The sequence below is a fragment of the Hevea brasiliensis genome, chromosome 8 (assembly GCF_030052815.1).
Source record: "Hevea brasiliensis isolate MT/VB/25A 57/8 chromosome 8, ASM3005281v1, whole genome shotgun sequence".
Lineage (NCBI taxonomy): Eukaryota > Viridiplantae > Streptophyta > Magnoliopsida > Malpighiales > Euphorbiaceae > Hevea > Hevea brasiliensis.
Window position 1 is genome coordinate 8,578,291 of NC_079500.1, and position 22,371 is coordinate 8,600,661.

A 22,371-nucleotide genomic window follows, 5' to 3' on the forward strand; every position below is an offset into this window, starting at 1 on the left:
CATCAAATTTCATTTCCAGAATCTGTTGTTTGAGACGTGAAAGAGAAACTGGATTAGTACAACATTGTCCACAAGAGGATTTGTGATTTTGGGTTTGGTTGCTTGTCATTTTGTGAATTAAGGTCATTCTTGTAACAAATATAAATTAAGCAATTGTTATAAATATAAATTAAATTGTTATAGATTACATGATTAGAAAATATGTGTACTTGAAAATACGCTTATGTCCATGATTTTCTATGAACAATCACGAACCAAAGCGAAAGGGTAGGTTCACAACTCTCAATATCCACAACATTCAAATTCTATTAGAATTCTATCTAATATTAAATGGGGTCATATATATATATATATATAGGACGTTGGAGCCTCTTCCTTAGTGGCTTATGGACAGCCTGACCCATTACAAGCTTGCCCAATCACATGACCTAATCCATTTAGATATTGCTAATTACTAAACTTATTATTTGGTATTATTATTTAATCCTAACAATTAATTATTGTTAATCCATATCCAGATACAAATAAATAATCCAACAATCTCTCACTTAGATCGCAGTAATCAATTTAAGCAATTTAACCTATAAAATTCAGTTAATGAAATGGCAAACAAAATAACATTAAATCCTATAGGGAAAACAATATTATATATATGTGCCAACAAAATCTCAAAAATAAAAATTGAATTTAAATGGAATATGTGACAAGATATGTTCAAATTTCAGGTCTCATCTTGCCCCTGGAAGAGAGTATTGATAAAGAAAAAGGAGTAAGATGTAATGGTTTTGGAAGGATTGAATCATGGGTAATTTCTGGTTATGAAGAAGGATCACCTGTTATTTGGGTCTCAACTGGATTAGCATATTATGATTGTATTAAACCTTCTTATAAATACAGAGATTCTACAATCTTTTCTTTGAAAAGGCCCATGCATGCGTGGAGGTGTACAGGAAGTTATCAAGGACATATGGTGGAAATTCCAATATAGGTGTTGATGAACTGATTGCAGGTGTTGCACGTGCAATGAGTACTAGTAAGAATTTTCCTCAAGGCATGTCCATCAAGGACTTTTTTATTTCGTAGGGTGAATTTATTCATAATCAACTTATTGGTTTGGATGCAACAGCAAAGAAAAATGATAAGATGTTTACAGGTTTGCCTGTGCTTGTGGCCCTTAGGGAAGAAAAGAAGAAATTTGAGAGTTTCTTGACTTCAGAAGCCGCAACCTCGGGTATAGTGGGAATACAAGTCTAAAAGTTGTTGAAGAGTCAGCTGATCAGTCTACTTCAACCACTTGTGGGACTGAAGAAGATGAGGATATGAAATTGGCCAGGTTGCTACAAGAAGAGGAGAACTGGCTGTCAATGAAGCAAAATAATCGACAATCTTCAATTCCTCCATCAAAATTCTATATCAAGATCAATGAGAATGAAATTGCAAATGACTATCCTCTTCATACATACTACAAGACCTCTGTTGAAGAAATTGATGAGTTTCTTGCCATTTGCAATGATGGCAGTAATGAACTTCCTGAAAACATGCTTCATAATTGGACACTTTACAACTCTGATGCTTGATTAATTTCTTTGGAGCTCCTTCCTATGGGGTGTGCTGATATCAATATGATGATATTTGGGTCAGGTAATGTTATTCAGGATGCGGATGGAAGCGAATATTGTCTTGATGATAGTTCTAACCAGTCTTCATCAGCTTGTGTTGAAGTAGAAAATGGAATTGGACTTCCAATATATTTAAGTGATTAAGGAATGGAAGATTGAATTTGGATCATCAATTATTTCGATATACATTCGAACAGATTTGTCCTGGTATGTACATGTAGGCTTATGTTAACTTGTTAGTATGATGGTACTATTAGTGTTATATTTTTCCTTTCAGTCTCATTAATTGAAGTTTTATTTTCCCCTTGCAATTGATTCATCAGGTTTCAATGAATTTCACCTGCTTCTTTATTTGTGCTAGTTTCTTAAATTTCACAAATCTTCCCCGGTTTTTAAAGCTGGCAATTTCTGTGTAAATTAGTTATTGAGAAGCTAATGCAATTGTTTGCCATGAGCCATCTGTAGAAAACAATAAATTCAAAAATGAGCTAGATAGACAAAATCATCAATAGAATAGTTATCGGGAAGCTAATGCAATTTCATGGCTCATTTCTGCTTCTCAAATATTATTTCTTATTCAAGATGATTGTATTTATGTCCGAGACATCTGTAGAAAACAATAAATTTAAAAATCTTCAGTTTTTCAGTTTGTTGAAATATTGTGTACTTAACTAACTTTATTTATATTGTTTTTGTAACATAAGATTATTGCAGACCTGACCTGATATGAAAGTGTTTTGTAATTGATTTTTCAGGTATACTATAGTGAATATTTAATGACAGTTCCTATTGTGGCAATATAAGGCAAGTGTGAAGTTAGGAAGAAGCATGATCTTCCACCTTTGGACAGCCCTGCCATCTTTGAGCATATAATGTTCTGTGAACACGTGTAAATGTAGCTATCAACCAGGTGATTTTCTTTCCTTGTTGTGTGATATTTATGAAATCACCTTGTTATTAGTTCCAATGGTCATTTTTCTTGTACAATCTACATTTGTCTGCTTGTGCGGTGGAAATTGTGTTCATTGAACCATGGTTTCCTCTTTTTTACCTGAATGACTATGATCATTTTTCTGCTGCCAGTTGCCCGTTCACATAAAGCTTAGCTCTTCAAAAGAAAGGATGATCGATGATTTTACGTATCAAAAGAAAAAGAGCAAGTTTAAAGAAGGGGAAAATGGTTTTAATAATATTGACAAATTATCAAAAGCATTATCTAAAAATCGGCTGGCCACCCTAGATATCTTTGCTGTTTGCGGAGGCTTGTCTAAAGGTTTAGAGAGTGCAGGTATCCATTTTCACAATTGCTCTACTCATGAGACGCCAAATTTAACTCATTTTTATTATGTTGTCCATAGCTAACCTCATCTATTCCTATTAAATACCTTTAGGAATGTCTGTGACAAAATGTTCAATTGAATATGAAGAACGTGCAGGGGAAGCATTTAAATCTAATCATCCAGAGGCATTGGTCTTCATTAATAGCTGCAACATGATCCTAAGGTGGACCCTTGCTTTCTATGAAGTGGATTTTAGTTATGGTGTTTTTCACCCCTTTGTTTTAGCAGATGTTTAAGTTGTTGTAAATGATTGCTGTACTGCACTGCGCTGCTATGTTACATATTTATATTTGGTTGGCTGGCATTGAATTTTCTGGGATATATTTTTATCCAGTTAGTGAAATAACGTATCTGTTTTTATGTTCTTTCAAGCTTATACCAATGCCAATTATTGGATTAATATGCAGGGCTATCATGTCTGCTTGTGGGGATGCAGATGATTGTATATGTACTTCTGAAGCTTCTGAGTTGGTAGCAAAACTTGATGAGAAGGAGATTAATAGTCTTCCTCGGCCTGGGGAAGTTGAATTTATCTGTGGAGGGCCTCCTTGCCAGGCGTGTAAAACTTCTTGCTTTACACGCACTATTTTTGTTTCTTAGACAATTTGAGTATCTATCCATAGTTTGAGGCTATTAACTTCTTTCTTTCTTCTTCTTCTTCCTTTTTTTCCCCTCTTGTATGTACAAAACATATTTTTATATTTTTCATTTTCTTAATCTACAGGGATTTTCTGGAATGAATCGGTTTAATCATGGCTCTTGGAGTAAGGTCCAGTGTGAGATGATCTTAGCCTTCTTGTCTTTTGCTGATTACTTCCGCCCTAAGTTCTTCCTTCTATAAAATGTTAGGAACTTTGTATCATTTAACAAAGGGCAAACATTTCGTCTGACTCTAGCTTCACTCCTTGAGATGGGCTATCAGGTAAACACACGTTTTTCCCTTTATTCTATAAAAAAATACTCCAATTTTTTCAAGCATTTCTGTTTAATGGGGAAGGGAATATCTTAGAGCTTTATGGTGTGCCATTGTCATTTCCTAGGAAATCATAATCCATTTTTATCAGCATAACTCCATAGTCTGATGTAATCTCTACCTTCATATGATTAAGAAGGAACTAAGAGAACTAGCTTATTGATTTATTTTAATTATTGTAGGTGAGGTTTGGAGTTTTGGAAGCTGGAGCTTATGGTGTTTCGCAATTTCGCAAGCGTGCGTTCATCTGGGCTGCTTCTCCAGAGGAAATGCTCCCCGAATGGCCTGAGCCAATGCATGTGTTTGCTGGCTCAGAGCTCAGGGTTACCTTATCAGGAAATTCCCAAAATGCTGCAATGAAAAGTACGGCAAATGGTGCTCCTTTCCGAGCAATAACCGTTAAAGATACAATTGGGGATCTCCCATCTATAGGGAATGGGGCTTTGGTGACAACTATGAAAGTAGGACTTTCTTCTTTTGATACTCATTACCTTACACACGTACTTATCTACTCAATGGCTTATTTCTTTTACCTTTGTTTTACTTTCCAGTATGAGAATGAACCTGTCTCTTGGTTTCAAAAGACAATTCGACGAGACATGCTGGTCTTAACTGATCATATTTCAAAAGAAATGAAGCAGCTCAATCTCATTCGTTGTAAAAGAATTCTGAAGTGACCAGGTGCTGATTGGCTTGACCTCCCAAATGAACAAGTATTTACTTTTCCTTTTCTGAATATGCGTATTTGTTCTGATTATATGGTGCTCGTCTACCAGAGGAAATTTCTGGCTCCAGAAAGTTAGCCACCATAACAAGTTGCTGGAATTATGAAGTTGTTTAACTTGTTTTGCAATTTCCTCTCCTGCAGGTTAAGTTGTCCACAGGTGAAGTGGTTGATTTAGTACCATGGTGCCTGCCAAACACAGCCAGGAGGCACAATCAATGGAAAGGACTATTTGGAAGGTTGGATTGGGAAGGAAACTTCCCTACTTCTGTTACTGACCCTCAACCAATGGGTAAGGTTGGGATGTGCTTTCACCCTGAACAGGATAGAATAGTCACAGTCCGTGAATGTGCTCGATCCCAAGTACGCTATTTCTCTTTGTAAGCAATTTTCATTATGTGCTTGGATTTTAAAGCTGTATGGTTATTTGGGTTTCTGGGAATTAAAATTTTGTGAAAGAAAAAGCATGTAATGCTGAAAATATAAGTATCATGAGGAAATAGATCTGTTGGGGACTGCTTTCATTGAAAGTTGCTGTCATATTGAGAGCCACTATATCTACAACGACTGGATGTTCTTCAATGGTTTGCTAATTATTTGATGAGCACTTAGTGATATGAAAATTACTGAAGTTGCCAGACATTTCAGCAGCTATTGTCAGCGCTTGACCTTCAAGATTCTCACTTTTTTGTGCATGTAGGGATTCCCAGATAGCTATAAGTTTGTAGGAAATATTCATCACAAGCATAGGCAGATCGAAAACGCTGTTCCTCCTCCTTTGGCAATTGTTCTTGGGAGGAAGCTCAAGGAAGCAATAGAAAAGAAAAAAGCTCAACATAATGCAGCTTCTTCATGTATACAGTGAGATTGCTAAATTGGATTTGAAGTTTGGCATCCCAAATAAATCAAATCTATCATTTCTTTCATTACTGTAGGTGCTTGTGCAAGAAGAGTGAAGATTGTTGTTTAGAATAGTTAGCCATGCCCTTGCATTTTCACCCAATAAATACAAACTCGGTTGTAAAATTTGTTGTTTATAGTGCCAAACAAAGCTTCAAAGTTTCCTTCTGCCATCAATGTGTTAATGCTGCATGCAACTGGCCTTAAATTTTCTCTTCCCCGAACCTTATTAGTATCTTACCTTATTAAACTAAAATACATGTGATTCTATGGTATCTTGACCTCCCTCCACGACCTGGTGGAATCAGGGCCAACTAGAACCAACCAATGTGGGAGACCATGGACTTGCAAGTTTGCATACAAGGAATTGAACGATATGCCACTGGAATTCATAACCTTTGACAGCAATGTTGTGTTTCTGTGTACATTTGATATGGACCAGAAAAAGATACATATTATCAGCTGCAGATTTTAATTCCCTAAGCTTTAATTAAGGATGTTACCCTTTTGATTTAGAATCCTAGCGTTGTTAACCTTTGTTCCAAGTATCATCAACTCCATTGCTGTTCCTGGTTTTACTCAAATTTATGGCCTAACCATTCAAAAAATGCGTAAGGGCATTTAAGAAATGCATTGAAACTTCAATAATGATCATCCCATGATTCGTTGTCAACTTCACTAACCCGGAAGTTCAAAATATTATGCGTGGCCGAGGCGAAGAGGGGAGAGGGAGGAGAAATCATTCAACTTATCGTGGTTAGCAAGTTGAATTATAATATAAGCGGGAGAGAGATGTTTTCATTGTATTTAAATAATAGAGAGAAGAGAGGAAAATTATAATATAAGCCACATTTAAACTAATGAATTTAAACGAATCAACTTTAACTCAGTAGTAATGAGATTTTGAATTTAAAACATAATCAAAATTAATTATATTAAAAAATTAAAAAAAAAACTTTTAAAAGGGAGTAAACATATAATCAACACCAACTTAATAGAAAGGAAATAAAAAAAGAATCACTATGGTTGAGGTCCATGGGTCAATTGGACGTGCCAAGAGATTGGTCTTTCGAGATCTCATATTGGATGTAGAGTGTGTATATGTGTGGGCTACATAGAAAAAAAAAACTACTAAAATTACTATAATTTTAATAACGGTTTATTTCTACCGTTACCTTGTGTGTGTGTTTTATTTAAAAAAAAAAAACTTTTCTCTCATTTCTTTAAAAACTTAAAATGCCCAAAAAAGTGAAAAAATGTTAAAAAAATTTCTCTCTCTTTCCTTCTTCCCCATTTTAGCTTTTGGCATGCATGGTGGTGTATCCTAAGATTATAATCTGGGGCCAACAGCTTACAAGAAATAATTAATACAAACTCCAATGTGTGAATTCCAATTGATTTAATGTGGGTTAGAAAGGAGAGAGTTACCTCATATCATTTAATTCAAACTCAATTAATCTTTGAGGGAAATTGTAAGTGAACGAATCGAATATTTACAGGTGCTTGATTCAATCAAATTTTAATAAAATATATAATTAAATTTAAAATAAATTTGAATTTGAAAAATAATACTCGAATTTGAGTCTAATTCAGATTTTATATATTAACTATTGATTATTCAAATCTATTTATATAATTAATTAATTAAATATAAAATATATATTTGTTATAGTAATATTTATAAATGTTTATATATAATATTTTTAATAAATAGAATTTTTGCTAATACAGGAGATATTTATCAGGCAGTTTTGCTTTTATACAAGCTTCCTAGAAGTATATTCATCTCTCCAGCAACTTACTTTTCCAGGCCATCCATGGTTTTGTGCAAATATAATGGTGGCAAGAAAGCTTGGAAACCGTTTGCCGTATTATAATTTATCATAAGAGTGCACCATTACTCCAGCAGAATAATGCCAGATATTTATTATCTTCAATATACATTGACAAATACTAAAACTGAGAAGAAATTAACATACAAATTTAACAAGAAAGAGAAATCCAATTTGTAGCATGCTCATGACAAGTAAAATGGTTGGATAGCAATACATTTTCACTACATGAACAATTATAGTTAATTTCATGATAAAAAGATTAATGACATACCCCAACTGCTCATTGATTATAGGTAATTTCATGATCAAAAGCTCAATCCATATATCACAACCATCAGACCTTACAGGTTAGAAGCCACATTCTTTTGCCTCAGCCAACCAGTGCATATAAACAATGAACATAGTAAGTTCCTCCTCTACCTAAAGACTATTTTCAGTAAAAAATATGGAATTCGTTGTAATTCAATTTTAGTATTGACTGGTGAAGAATTTTTTGTTTGAAAGGCATGATACTGTTCATAATGAACAAATGCCCAAATGGTGATGATGAACTCTCGTCACAGTAAGAGAGGTGCTACCATATGCTTCTCGTTGAGCATCATTACAGCCTCAGAAAATTTCATCACACTGTAAGAGATGCACCATTATCAGCTCCTGTTAGATTGAGTATCATTGTAGCTGCCTTTGGGGCCCTGATGATTCATGAGCAACAGGTTAAGTGAAAATTAGAAAAGCCTCCAGGATTTTCACAATTAGGAAATGGAGTAGAAGTTATTTAATATATATTAACAAGCAATATCAACACAAAGTCAGTGAAATATACATATAGTATAAACCTAAGTTGGTGGCACACCTGCACAAGTTGGTTACTAGACCTGATATACATGCGTCACAACTCACAAAGAGACCTGTCTGCATATGGAAGCCATGTCGTATAAATTGGCCAACAGCAGCATGAGACCAATAAGTACAACTTATTGGTATAAAATAGTAGTAACTTATTGGTATAAAATAGTGGTAAGAGGATAAGAAGGTTCTTCTGTGTAGAATATGAATGAGAGAGAAATTATATAAATTAAATCTACAAATTATTATGTCCATTTCATTTTTTTTTCCCCACGTCAATGAAGTTCATTGCCTATCATATTTATAAAGAAATAAAATAAGTTGAGAGTGAGGCATCAAGGCTTTGGCTCAAGTTTGGAGGGTTACATTACTTCATAACTAAGACAAGCTTCTTGGCATTTAACACACAATAAGCAGATCCATAAACAATTTCATCATGTCTCTGACTTCACATGTTAACATTGCAACTTAGCTCCATTTCCTATGGTGATATAATTGCTCTATCTCTGGGAGTTTCTGGTTCAAGAAGATTTTGAGAAACAAAGTAGACACTAACAAAGGACATGTAACAAATAAGTTCTGCAAACTGTAATTTTCAGTAAAAGTTTATACACAGGATAAGATTTATACTCGTGTTTTTACAGGAGCAACAGCTCAATTCAATGATCATTTGCAAGTGTTTCTTCAATGGAAGTAACATAATTATATGCACATACTGTTAAAATGGGAACAATGTGCAGACAATTTTTTAAAAATATATATAAGTAAGCATATAGATAATCTAATTAAAGGAAAACTAATTACCATGCATCGGGTGCCTGGTAAATTGAAGCTGAAGTGCCAAAGCATGACTGGAGCATTTCAGTGTGTATCACTCCCGGATTAAGTGCAATAACTGCCATCCCATCAGGCAACTCTTTTGCAACTGATCTGGTCAAACCCTCAACAGCCCATTTAGATGCACAATAAGGCGCAACCTGTTAAAATATAATCAGATGAAAATCTGGAAAGTGAACTTGAAAGGAAGAACCAACATAAAGCAGAGGGTAAACATTTAGCACAAAATCCTACTACCATAAGCGTTGACACTCCACCAGCAGGCATCACAAATAAAAACTAGCATTTGTTGAATGAGCTACATCCCACATTTTTATACTGATTTTACAATCAATTAAAAGGAAACATTAGAGCATAGCTACAGAAAATCAATTTTGGGGAAATTCATCTTACCAGGGCAGCACCGGATCTTCCCCATCCAGAAGAGAAGTTAACAATAATTCCTTGCTTCTTGGGTAACATTAGAGGGATGAAGTGACGCAAAACATTAGCTATTCCTTTCACATTCGTATCAATTACAGCGTCAAACTCTTCCTCTGGAACTTCCCATATCTTGTTGTTTCTGTTAATGGTACCCGCATTGTTCACTGTTTAACAAAATTAACAAGTAAAGGAATTTTCCTTTTTTTTTTAAGAAGAATATTAAAATTTAAAAAGAAAAGGGAAAATTTTGTATATGAAAATTCACCTATGATATCTGGAACACCCTTCTTTTCTATTACAGCTCTTGCCAGCTCTTCGACGCTACTATTAGACCTCTAACAATCGCCGGCCATTGAAATTAAACAATTAAAAACCAAAATAATGAAAGAAAGATTAAAAATTGATCAAGAAAATGTAGAATGGGGGGAAATACCACGTCGGCGATGAGGAGCAGGTGGTGGTTGTTATGGTCGGAGGAGAGTTCAGATTGGAGGGAATTGAGCTTATCCTGAGCACGAGAGCAACCGATGATGGTGTGACCTCTCTTGGCTAGTTCTATAGCTAAGGCTCTGCCTAGTCCTTTGCTCACTCCGGTAATCATTACCGTCTTACCGCCAGAGCTCGCACCTGCAGCTCCAGCCGCGGATCTGTTAACCGCCCCAAACGACGCCGTTTTCATCTCATCTGCAGCAGTGGCAAACTGCTAAAGGGAAATGAAATGAGAAGGCTCTATATTTGAAGTTTCAATGGTAAAGGCTTTTGCCGCTCTTCGGGCCATTGCCACATTGTGGTTTACATATCCTATGGCAGATTCTAGATGCACCGCCTGGTTCCTTGATATGGCTCACCAGGTAGTCATATTTATTTAGATTAATATTCATTTTAATTTATAAATTAAAAAATTATTTAAAATAAATTAAAAGTAAAATAAAATTATATATTTATTTTTAAAAAATTTATTAATCAAGTAAGAGGTTATATTATTTTAATAATTTTTAAAAAATATTAATAATATTTTTATTTTAATAATCATAAAACTCAATGATATGTCTATTTTAGTTATATTTTGAAAAATTAAATTTTTTAAGTGTCTTTTAATTAAATACTTAAATTATTTAAAAGTTAATTTAAAATAATTTTATTAAATAATTATTTATTTATTTTTAAATTAAACTTATAAGTTGAAAGTAAATAATCAAATAAAAAATTTTTTTTTTCCTATTAAGTGGATATTTAGCTTGATTTATAAATCAGTTAAACCTATTTAAATAAAAAATCATATATATATATATATATATATTAGTATTTAATTTGATTTATAAATTAAAAAAATCTACTTAAAATAAGTCAAAAGTTATAAGTAAAGTTATTTATGACTTAACTATTTATTTTAAAACTACTTTTAATTAAATGAAAGACTATATTATCTTAATAAATTTTAAAAATATCTATATTATCCTCATTTTAACCGCTACAACACTTAATTATATATATTTTTTATAATTTTAACTAATTAAATTACTTTTAGTCATCTTCTAACTAAATATTTAAACTATTTAAAAATTATTTTTAAATAATTTTACTAAATAATTAACTACTTATTTTAATTTGACTCAAAATTAAAAAAAAAAATATTTTAAGTAAAGAATTAAAAGTAAGTAGCCGAACTAAAATACTCTTTAAATGCTAACACACCAAGCATCTACGTAATTTTCATGCTTTTATTTATCCTAGTATATTTGAAGCACGTGACATTATATGTGCATCAAATAATTTATGATATATAATTATTTTATTTATATATAATAACTAAATATAGGATTCAATTGTTTAAATAAAAATATTAAAATAATTAATATTAACATTTAATTAATGTGTGTAATATAATATATAAGTATTTAAATTTTTTTCATATCTATATTTTACTGTTATAAATTTTTTTCATAAGATAAAATTTCTTGAAATATGATAATTTTATTATACTTGAAAGCTATATTCTGTGTGAGTAATAACTCCAAATTTTCATATATATATTAATGCAGTTAGTGCCAAATGATTTAATAATACTTGAAAGCTATATTACTGTGAGTAATAACTCTAAATTTTCATATATATATATTAATGCAGTTAGTGCCAAATGATTTAATCATATGCACCATTAGTAATGATATAGGTCTTTACAAAAAAAACTATTATACCATTAAATATTGTAGCTAATATTTTTGATTCCCTAAAATATAAAAATATATGATAAAAAATATAATTCAAAGTGAATGTCAAATTAAGATCATTAATTTTAGTCTGATTTTAAATTTTAATAATATTATGGGCATGCTTAATTGAACTTTTTAGGTGATCATAAGCCATAAAGATGTGTGGCTTTAATTTTGATTTCATACTTAATAATGGAACCGAAATTATATTTTAATTTGATTCTTTAATATTTTAATCCGCGTTTACCGTGATAGCTGAATTTTAGTGGCAAGTAGATATGTTTATCATTTCCTTTTTTTTTACGATAAATATTGAGATTACGCCCTCATATTTTGCTAGGAATTTAAAAAAAAAAAAAAAAAATCCTTAACCACTGCATATGGGCTCCTTCCATTGCTTTTCCTCTTCTTATTAGTAATAATCTCACCGCCTCTCTCTTGTTCTCGCGGTGATGTCGGCACTGCTAGCCCTCCATATTTACACAAGTACCCTTCAACATTCACCCATCAATCCGCATTTTCTTCTCGCGCAGCCACCGGAAGACCTTCTGCTGGGGATGAGAAGATCACAGGTGAAAGCAAGGCAGCTTCTATACAGAGTAAAGGCGAAGGATGCGTATCAGAGCCGAATCCCTGTACCCTCCTTCCTATCCATGATCCTAGTCATTGCAACTGAAATTCCACCTGCAAATCAGATCTTTTCATCAATGGCGGAGCTACTTGGGTAGGAGGGGGCTTTTCATTTTCCTGGGATACACATATGATGTCGAAAGTTGTTATTTTTATCTATTAAAAGTTTACCATTTGATATATAAGTTATTTTATGTGAAATAAATGAAGCTTAAATAGAATAATTAAAAAAAAAATTGAATTTAATTCAAACTTTCTAAGTTATTTTGATTTTGATTGCAATTAAAAAAATAACTGAAATTCAATTTGATTGAAGTTCAATTTAATTTAATTTTTTTTAATCTGAAATAAATCAAATCTTATTCATTCATCTACAAAATTTAAAGTCGTGAACAACAACAACAATCATTGAAATCCGAGAAGCAAGCAAATTGCATAAAAAAAAATAAATCCTAAAAATAATTCCTTAATATTTTTGTAAAAAATTTCAGATCATAATATATGAAAATAGTGAATAAAAATAAGACAAACCGAAATGAGTAAAAGATCTAATAAAATATAATTATAATTTAATAGATTCAATATATTTATAATTTTAAATTATTAAAAAAAGTTAAAGAAATATATATATATATATATAATATTAATTATTTATATTAAAATTGTATAATGTATATAAAAGATATTAATAAATTATATATATAATTGATTTTAATTTTGATTCTTTGAAAAGAAGGGTGTTTGTAGAAGGCATGGGTTGGGTTAAAATCTTTCAGACCAAAATCGAGCTTGAGCCCAGAACTTTGGGCCTTTAATATTTTTTTAGTCAAACCGTGCTCATGTCCACCCTAATTTAACTGCATTTTACGTTTATATTATGATTAGAATTCTGCCCTCGCATGGGCGTAATTATTATTAATACATTATTTAATTAAATAAAAATATAATTATATAATTCTTTTGAATATATTTATACTTAATTTATTTAAAATATTTGAAGAACAACTTAATAAATTTGCAAATAGATATAAAAAATAAATGTAAATTAAAAATAAATAATAAGATTATATATAATTAAATTCTGATCAAGATTACCGTAGTAGTGATATTTGTTTATATTGTTTTTCATATTCTTTTAATGTCTTAATTACTAAAATATCATTTTACAAGTTTGAGAAAAAATATCTTGATTAGACATTATATTTTATATTGCATTAGAAGAAAGACTAATTTAATTTTTAATTTGTAATTTTAATTTATATAATTTATGAATATGACTTTTAATTTTTTAATATTAATTAAATTATAACCATTGCTATAATTTTTTTATTAAAAAAATTAAATACATGATTATGTGGACAATAAAAAGATGGCTTTTGTTTATATAATTTATAACTATGAATCTTAGTTTTCCTAACATTAATTATTTATTATTATTATTATTATTATTATTATTATTATTATTATTATTAGTTTTCCTATTATTAATTAAATTATAACTATTATCATAAGTTTTTTTATTATTAAATGTCTTATACATAGATTTATTGTAACACCCTCACTGTAATAATTCCGTACATTCTACTGTTCATGTGACCGGTGTCAGTCCGGACAGCTAGAATGACTGGAAAAATATTTAGACTAAAGTGAGGAGCCATATTTAACTCAAATATTAACAAGAAAAATGTTGAAAAAATTTTAAAAATAAAATACAACCAAGTTAAATGAGCCAGTGCCCTAGCGATGGGTAATCCAGTGAGAAGTTGCGGTTTTCGCAGCTAGAAGCCCTAAACCTAAGGGAACCCCGTGAAATAATTTCTGGGATGCCAGAGAAGAGTTACGGCACCCTAAGTAGCATTAGAATGCCAAGAAAATGTTAGGAGAATTTTTAAGATCAGTACAGACAGTTTTGGCTTCTTAAGCCAAACGGAGGGCATTTTGATCATTTCATCTTCAAATATGATTTTTGATCAACTTGTCCAATTTAGTAAATAAAATATAATACATAAAATATGAATAAATATTGTTTAAAAATTAAATTAAAAATGAGTGAAGAAAAGGAGATTGAAAATGGAAAAAAAATTTGAAATGGAAAATGGAGTTATGACATCACCTAGATGATGTCATAAATGTGAAATAAAAATTGTCCACCAATTGGACTTCAACAAATACACTTAAGAAGACTTAAAGAGGGATAAGAAAAGGAAAAAAAAAAAAGTCATCTTCCACCTTGGGCAGCCGAACCAGAGAGAGAGAGAGAGGAAAGAAAACCTCCATGGAAGCTTTGATCAAGCTTGAGTTCACCCACTAAATCACCCAAAAACCCTAGTTTCCCTTCACAAAAATTTATCCTTACACCTAGAACAAGTCTTGGGCAGCAAAAAGAAAGAGAAAAAGAGAAGTTCTCAAGCTTTTGGAATTAGCTAAATCAAGATTAGTACCAACTAATCTTAATTACTTTGTATATACATCATGGAGAACATGAATTGAGTGTGAAATTAAGCTAATTTAAATAAATTTTGCATGGTTGAATGTCACCAAATTTCGGTAGCCTTAGGGTACATTAGGGTTTTTTTTTTTAATTTGAATGAATTATAGTTGTACATGGCTGCCATTGAACATGAACTTGATGCCTTAACTCATAGATTGCATGTATATGAAGCATTGAAGTTGTTGGAGTTAGGGTTTGAGGGAAAACTTGGGATTTTGTTCATGTGTTGGTGAATGGAAGTTCTAATGGTCAATTAGTGACCATTTGGCTGAGTATAATGAGGAATTAAAGTGAATGGTAGCTTGGGATTTGAGGTTGGGTGTGCTGCCTTGAGTGCCTTGCAGGTCTGAATGTGAGTCCAGCATGTTTGAGTAGCTATAACTTTGGTTGTGTAGGTTCAATTAGTACAAGGCCAATTGGACATGAAATTATACACATAATGGCACAACTTTGATGAAGGAACTCTGTCTAGAAACTAAACTTAGGATACCCTAAAAATTGACCAAATCTGGGTAGCACCAATTCTACCTGGGCAAAATGACCAAATGAACAGTGTTCATTCATTTGGTCATAACTCAGTGTAGAAAGATCCAATTGACCTGAAATTTATATCAATGGAAAGCTGAGGCAATTTAGAACAACTTTTATGTAGAACACAAACTCAAATTATGGACTTAACTAAATGAAATTACTAGCCAAATTTGGACTACTAATCTGACAGAACCAAAAATTGCCCAAAAATTCTGGGTAAAGGCAATCCGACCAGTTATGGTGCAATAACCATAACTTGAGCTAGAAAACTCCAAATGGAGTGATTCAAAAAGTAAAATATAACTAGACACAATAAAAAAATAACTTCGATTAAGAATACTTGGCCAAATTCTCACTGTAAAATGGCCTAATGGAACAGTGAACTCTAGCACCCAAAAACTGAAATTTTGATTTATTCCCCGTTGGTTAGAAGTATGGATTGGTAACTAATGCCAACACTTTTGGGAACTAAAATGTGGTAAATTTATGTGATTAGGACTCATGTAGCTATTATGCATTGGAAAGTCAATAATTTGACCTATATAGTAAAATAAATAGTAACCTTACATGTAAAACATGAAAATTCAATCAATAACTTTGTAATGTACCCTAATATACCTAGTAAGATTAGTTTGGATAGGTTGGCATGCCAATAGAGTTCAGTTAGCAGTACTACATATGGCATTATACCATTCTGTGATTTTATGGCTTTTAGCTATTCTGATATCAGTGTGATACTTGGCCTTGTGCCCAATGTTTATTACAGCTTATTAGTTGTTTTGTTGCACACCGGGAGACACATTATGACCGATGGTGTGACAGCCCAAGGTACTTGGTACCCAGTGCGGTTACGTTTATCGATCGATTATCGGTATAGGTTACTTGGGCAATCAAAAATGGAAGTTGATAAATTTAATGAAATAATAGATATAACAAGTATCAAATAAATAATACTACAAATAATTACCAATAATTTATTTGCATGAGAAATTAACCCATACACTGCATATTTATTTTCTTTTAGTTCTTTTTATTTTATTATTGGCACTATTAAGCATCATTATTTAGCGCATTACTTTTTGCCACGCATAGGTTAGGAGGCGACAGAGAGCCCAGTAGACCACGTGGGTGAGTGTCCCTGATTACGCATAGTATCCGTGTCACCTCACAGACTTCAGTGCATTGGTAGAACACTAGGTCCTATTTTAATATTTTGTACTGTTTGTATTTTGTAATTAAACTTTTATTTTATCATGTATAGTTAAAACTCATGTAATATATTTTGGTATTAATGCAAATATTTGTAATTTGTGTTTATAAATGAAAATTTAGTATTTATTTATGATTTATACATAATTAACATGTGAAATGAATGAATGTCAAATAGAAGAAGTTTTGAGAAATATTGAGATTATATTGAAATAATGAAGTTTGAGAATGATGGGAAATGTATTAGAAGTGTTTTTCACAGGTTCCGAAAAACTGTTTTATTCATTTTTAACTGGTACTCTGCCGGATTTTCTATAAAATTTTCGAAACCTCAAATAAATTTATAATTTCAATGAATGACTTAAATGAGTCAAATTTCATAAATTGCATTTCATCACCATAAAGAAATAAATTAAGGAAGGATAAAAATAATTTAAATAAAATATGGTGCTCTGGTACACTGTGTGGCATATCTTACTCGGCTACACTGTAGACCGGTAAGGGGTGTCACATTTATCATCTAATTATATTTTAAAACTATTAGGAGAATAAAGGTAAAATGAAAAAATATGAAAAAAAATTAATGGAGTGTAATTTATCACTTTTTGGTGAAATTTATTTTGAGACTAGCTTTATTATATTATATTATTATATATACATAGATAGATTAGTTATACAAATTAAATAAGCAAACTTAAAATAATAAACAAAAACATTCTTCAATAACATGATTTGTTTAGTAAATTATGCATGTTGCTCCCTTTGGATTTATGATCCAGTACAAAATATGCAAGTTTGCAAAAGTTTGATAACAAGAGCTGATTTAGAAGAGTCTGTCTCCATAGTTGAGTCTCAATTGAACAAATGAAACAGAAAAAAAGAACTGACCTAGAAATCCAGGATTTCTATATTAATAAAAGAACTTGGAAAAAAAAATTTCCTCACAGCTGATCACGTTTCAGCTGCCACAATTTAAGCTGAAATTAATACAAATTTGTCAAGAACGAGAGTCGCTGCAGCCTGCAAGCATTCACCTATTTATTTACAAATGGATGTTCTAAAAGCTCAGCAGCAGTGGGACGATCCTTTGGATTAACTTGTAGGCATTGCTGGATAAAGTCTCGCGAATCATCTGACAGAGAATCAGGAAGAGAAGGTCGGTGGCCTTTTCCAATCCGATAAATTAATTGACCTTTTTCCAAACCCAAATCAGAGTATGGAGGTTTTCCGGTTAACATCTCCAATACAGTGCACCCAACGCTCCATATATCAGCTTGAAACCCATACCCTCCTGCTATCTTGCTATTAAAAACCTCAGGAGCCATCCAGCATGCAGTCCCTTTGCAGGACTTAATGATTGCATTTAAGTTGGTTACTTTTGCTAATCCAAAATCTGCGATTTTCACACATCCATTTTCATCCACCAATACATTGGCACATTTGATGTCCCTGTGAACAACATTTCGCTCATGGAGATAATTCAAGCCTTTCAATATCTGTTTCGTGTACACAGACACATGGGAATCCTGCAGCGGAAATTCTTTATAAACCTTTTCAAGGGAGCCCTTACTTACAAGCTCGAGGAAAACATAGAGCTTCGATTCATCCTTACTTGTGCCAAAGTATTTAACTATATTTGGATGGGTGAGCTGACATAATAAATCAACCTCTTTCTCAAGTAGGTCAATAATCCCTCCATCTGGCAATAGAAGTTCCTTCACAGCAAAGAAGAATCCATCAGTCGCAAATCCTTCATAGACTGATCCAAATGACCCGCTCCCCAGTCGCACACCCCTCCGCCAATTTGTAATATTGCGACCCTGTCTTCTTACCTGCCAAGTAAAATTGCTTCTATGAGTTGATTTTAGAAAATTCACAGCATGTATGCGTTTTACTAGGAAAGTGAATTAGTAATCATGGTTCAATGCCAATGAGCTTTAGCTTAATAGTTTTAGAGTAATCTCCACAATTGTGAAGTCTAAGTTCAATCACCGATTGAATTCAAATAAACTAAAAGGAAAAATCATGCTTCAGAAATTATGGACTTCCTATTCCACATACCTTTTGGAACCGATGCATCAGGGTATCACTTTTATTGCAGTCATTGTTCAAAAATTTTCTCTTGTTGAGTTGTGAAGTTCCACTAATTGTGCATCCGCATAGTGACTCATTAAAGTCTTTAAGACCCCGTCCGTTAAAAGAGAACAACTGGTCGATTGATGTACCAAAAACATTATCAAATCCTTTTCTGAAAAATAATAGCTGATTAGAAATAGATTTGACAAAGCGATGTTGAATTAGACGATCAACATAAAACTCCCTGCTACGTTTGCTATTCACGTGGCTTAGTTCTGTGCTCCATTGGCACCCCAATTCAGCTTCAGCGAATTCTAGAACTTCAGAGTCAATGAGCTCAGCATCTATGAACTTGTTGCACCAACTATATAAGTAAGGATCTACCTCTTTTACATCTTCTAGTGAAATTTTCCTTCTTCCAGCCAGTTGCAAAAGAAACAAATGGGCGAAGGCAACACCCACTTGTACTTCGTACATCAAAGCTAATGCAACCAACTTCCCAACAAATTCCAAGCAATCGAAGTGGAAGGGTTCGAGCTCAATTGCTGTGTATTTAAATAAAAAATAAATAAATACTACGTACATACGCTATTCTTGATGTCATGAACCGGGATACTAATATATATACATAGTGATCACAGCTCAAACCAACTTTTGAAATCAAATTGCTTGCAAGTTCCAGATTTAATGTTTGAATCATAATCCAAAATTATATAACAAAGCATTACAACAGATTAGTGAATTGATTATGTCAAGATTGAGAAGGTAGAAACAAACAGTAACAAATAAATGTCAGTTAAGTAATCAAAGGCAGTGCAAGCGTACAATGATTAGGATAAAACCTATTAGGATCATTTGGGCACGCTAGGAAAAGGGGGTTTTGTGGATTGAATATAGCTCCACATAACTTGCATAACCAATGCTGCAGTACTCCAGGATCTGTAACTTGCTGATTTTTGAATTGCATATACAGATTCTTGCTCAGATTTTTTGACCAAACAATGAGCATCTCATATAATTTTGCATCATGTATTTTCGGAAATTGCCATGCCTGCATTTAATTAGGAAAGTGAATTAGTAATCATGCTTCAAAACGGATGAGCTCTAATTCAGTGCTATTAAATCATCTTTACGACTATAAAGTTTTAAGTTCAAGCTCCAATCCAAGTCAAATTAAAAATCATGATTCAAAACTTATGCACTTCGTATTCCAAATACCTTTGGGAACCGAGACATCAGGGGATTACTTTTATTGTCGAGCTGTAAAGTTGTAGTAATTACGTATCCGCACAGCGACTCATTAAGGTCTTCAAGCTCCAGTCCTTTAACAGACAACAACTTGCCGATTGATGTACCAAAAACACTATCAAATCCTTGCATGAAAAATGATACTTGCTCAGAGATAGATGCGACAAAACGGTGTTGAATTAGATGATCAACATAAGCCTCCCTGCTACTTTTGCTATTCACATAGCTCAGTTCTGTGCTCCATTGGCACCCCAACAAAGCTTCAGGGAATTCTAGAACTTCAGAGTCAATGACCTCACCATCTATGATCTCCTTGCACCAACTATGCAAGGAGGGATCTAGATCCCTTACAGCTTCTAGTGAAATTTTCCTCCTTCCGGCCAGTTGCATAAGAAACACATGGGCAAAGGCAACACCAATTTGTATTTTAGACATTAAAGCTATCGCAACCAACTTCCCAACGAATTTAAAGCACTCGAGGTCTAAGGTTTTGGGCTCAATTGCTGCGTATGTAAAAAAAAAAATAAATAAATACTACATACATTCCCAATTTATGGCTATTTAATATACACACACACACACTTCTTGATGTTGTGAACCAAGATACTATATATACACAATTATCATAGCACAAACCAACTTCTAAAATCAAATTGTTTGCAAGTTACAGAATTAATGTTTGAATCATATTCTGAAATTATATACAAAATATTGCAAGAGATTAGTAAATTTATTATGTCAAGACTTGAGAGGGAAGCAACAAACATTGACTTGTTAATGTCAATCAAATAATTTAGGCAGTGAAAGCTTACCAGGATTAGGATAGAACCTCTTAGGATCATTTGGGCACGCCAGAAAAAGGGACTTTTGAGGATTGAATATAGCTCCACATAACTGGCGTAACCAATACTGTTGTACTTCACGATTTGTAATTTGCTGATTTTTGAATGCCATATACAGATTGGCGTCCAGTTTTTCAGACCAAACGAGCATCTCATATAACTCCACATCATGTATTCTTATCTCAGTCATCATCATCATGGCTAAATGCATCCTATATTTACTATCCATCACATCCTTTCGCTCGAGTAGCCACAAGTGATCATTGGTTCTATCAGTGCATTTAGCTATTAGTTCTAACAGTGAACGCCTTTTGTTTCTTAATACATTCCAAAAGCGTTCTTCACCACTCTTGCAAAGTTTAGATATCACATGCAATGCCTTCAGAATGGTAAGATATTGAGAATATCCACAATAAGCAGATTCCATGTACGAGAAATTTTCAAAATGAGCAAGGTACGCTTCCGTCTTTGAAAGCAAGTCAGAAAATGTAGGTTCAAAACGCAGATAGTATTGTAAAGCGGAATCCACTCGCAAATGAATGGTATTACATAAAACGAGTGAAAATGCCTTAAAGTGACGAACATCAATGACGCCTGAGGATGGAGTGGCCCTGCGATCCAAATCTCTAGGCAAGCTTTCTGCCAATTCTCTAAAAATGAAAAGAATACTTGTTATTGGGTCTTCAAGATACTCGAAATTGATTTTATAATTACCTTTTTCAAACAACTCTGTTAGATGAGTGCGGCATAAGAGATACAGGTGGTTACCATCACCATGATACGACAGAAGAGAGACGCATAATCGTGTAAGTATAGATGCACATTTATCAAGCCAACCTTTTGCTAACATCATCTTCAATAATGAATCCAAGAAAAATCTGATTACCGCATCACCAATCTCTTCGATATTTTCATAAAGCGTAACAAAAGACGAAGGGAGAGTAACTAGAAGAAACGTCGTCTGCTGCCTCAAAATGGAGAAAAGGTCTCTTATTTTGTTGCTTATGCATCCATAATCAAAGGCGACCGATTTCCTCTGGCACATAGCATGTATCTGTGAAACCAAATTTAAAGCCTCAGAAGAATTCTGGCGAGTTACACCATCCTTTCGGAGCACTACCTGGAGACAAGCATAGTTTTTAATTGAGCACTCCTTAAGTGTCTGGCACCACTCTAGCCTCTTCCCAAAGTAATATATTTTCTGTAGGGTAAGCGGAATTCCGAAAACCTCTCGAATTTGGTAATGGACAGATTTTATGGTATCATTAGAATTCGCTGAAATCAACCTGTATGGATCACCGTCCATCATCACGAAGACTAAGATGCTGATAGGTTTGGAATCAGCTTCTGCCATCCGCTGTGGATCAAAGGAATGGTGATACCAATTCTTTGATCGGCTTTCAGAGGAGTAGAGAGAATGGCCTTAGCTAGGAAGGAAGCTTTATGTTCTGTATACTGAATCAGTCAAAGTCAATCCCCTTCAATATTCCGTTTCTTTCTTTTACAGCTTAAAAATGCCAATAATAAAAACCTCTCTATGTTTTTTTTTTAAATAATAAAAAGCAAGTCTACAAGCAACTTTAATTAAATTTTGATAAACATAATTAATATATTTTTATTAATTTTCTTCTGAA

The 22,371-nt window shown here is 32.8% G+C and overlaps 2 protein-coding genes and 1 pseudogene across 3 annotated transcripts; 1 reads left to right on the forward strand and 2 right to left on the reverse strand.

Annotated features, from left to right (window-relative positions):
* Positions 1 to 691: 691 nt before the first annotated feature.
* Positions 692 to 5,785, forward strand: LOC131182013 (DNA (cytosine-5)-methyltransferase 1A-like; annotated as a pseudogene).
* Positions 5,786 to 7,678: 1,893 nt separating this feature from the next.
* Positions 7,679 to 10,176, reverse strand: LOC131182261 (NADPH-dependent pterin aldehyde reductase-like). 2 transcript variants are annotated; one of them, XM_058151201.1, is made up of 5 exons: positions 9,931 to 10,176; positions 9,763 to 9,832; positions 9,468 to 9,661; positions 9,042 to 9,214; positions 7,679 to 8,083 (listed from the first exon to the last, which is right to left on the reverse strand). In XM_058151201.1, the coding sequence occupies exons 1-5, from the start codon at positions 10,174 to 10,176 to the stop codon at positions 8,014 to 8,016; spliced, it is 753 nt and encodes a 250-aa protein (XP_058007184.1). In that variant the 3' UTR covers positions 7,679 to 8,013. The 2 variants fall into 2 exon arrangements, with proteins under 2 accessions (XP_058007184.1, XP_058007185.1); XM_058151202.1 differs by having other exon boundaries at positions 7,679 to 8,018; positions 9,931 to 10,135.
* A 7,214-nt stretch (positions 10,177 to 17,390) lies between these two features.
* Positions 17,391 to 22,258, reverse strand: LOC110663784 (E3 ubiquitin-protein ligase UPL5-like). Its single transcript, XM_058150632.1, has 5 exons — positions 20,708 to 22,258; positions 19,866 to 20,398; positions 19,473 to 19,698; positions 18,633 to 19,222; positions 17,391 to 18,403 (listed from the first exon to the last, which is right to left on the reverse strand). Exons 1-5 carry the CDS (start codon positions 22,089 to 22,091, stop codon positions 17,606 to 17,608), a joined length of 3,531 nt encoding a protein of 1,176 aa, XP_058006615.1. The 5' UTR covers positions 22,092 to 22,258; the 3' UTR covers positions 17,391 to 17,605.
* Between the last annotated feature and the right edge of the window lie 113 nt (positions 22,259 to 22,371).

Bases quoted from the DNA above. Each gene is read 5' to 3' on its own strand.
- LOC110663784 (XM_058150632.1), bottom strand. From the start codon at position 22,091: ATGGCAGAAGCTGATTCCAAACCTATCAGCATCTTAGTCTTCGTGATG. The intron at 19,699-19,865 runs GTATTTGGAATA...AATTAAATGCAG, and splicing joins TGATGTCTCGGTTCCCAAAG to GCATGGCAATTTCCGAAAAT. The intron at 18,404-18,632 runs GTATGTGGAATA...TTTACTTGGCAG, and splicing joins TGATGCATCGGTTCCAAAAG to GTAAGAAGACAGGGTCGCAA.
- LOC131182261 (XM_058151201.1), bottom strand. From the start codon at position 10,176: ATGAAAACGGCGTCGTTTGGGGCGGTTAACAGATCCGCGGCTGGAGCT. The intron at 9,662-9,762 runs GTGAATTTTCAT...TTTGTTAAACAG, and splicing joins GGGTGTTCCAGATATCATAG to TGAACAATGCGGGTACCATT. The intron at 9,215-9,467 runs GTAAGATGAATT...ATATTTTAACAG, and splicing joins GAAGATCCGGTGCTGCCCTG to GTTGCGCCTTATTGTGCATC.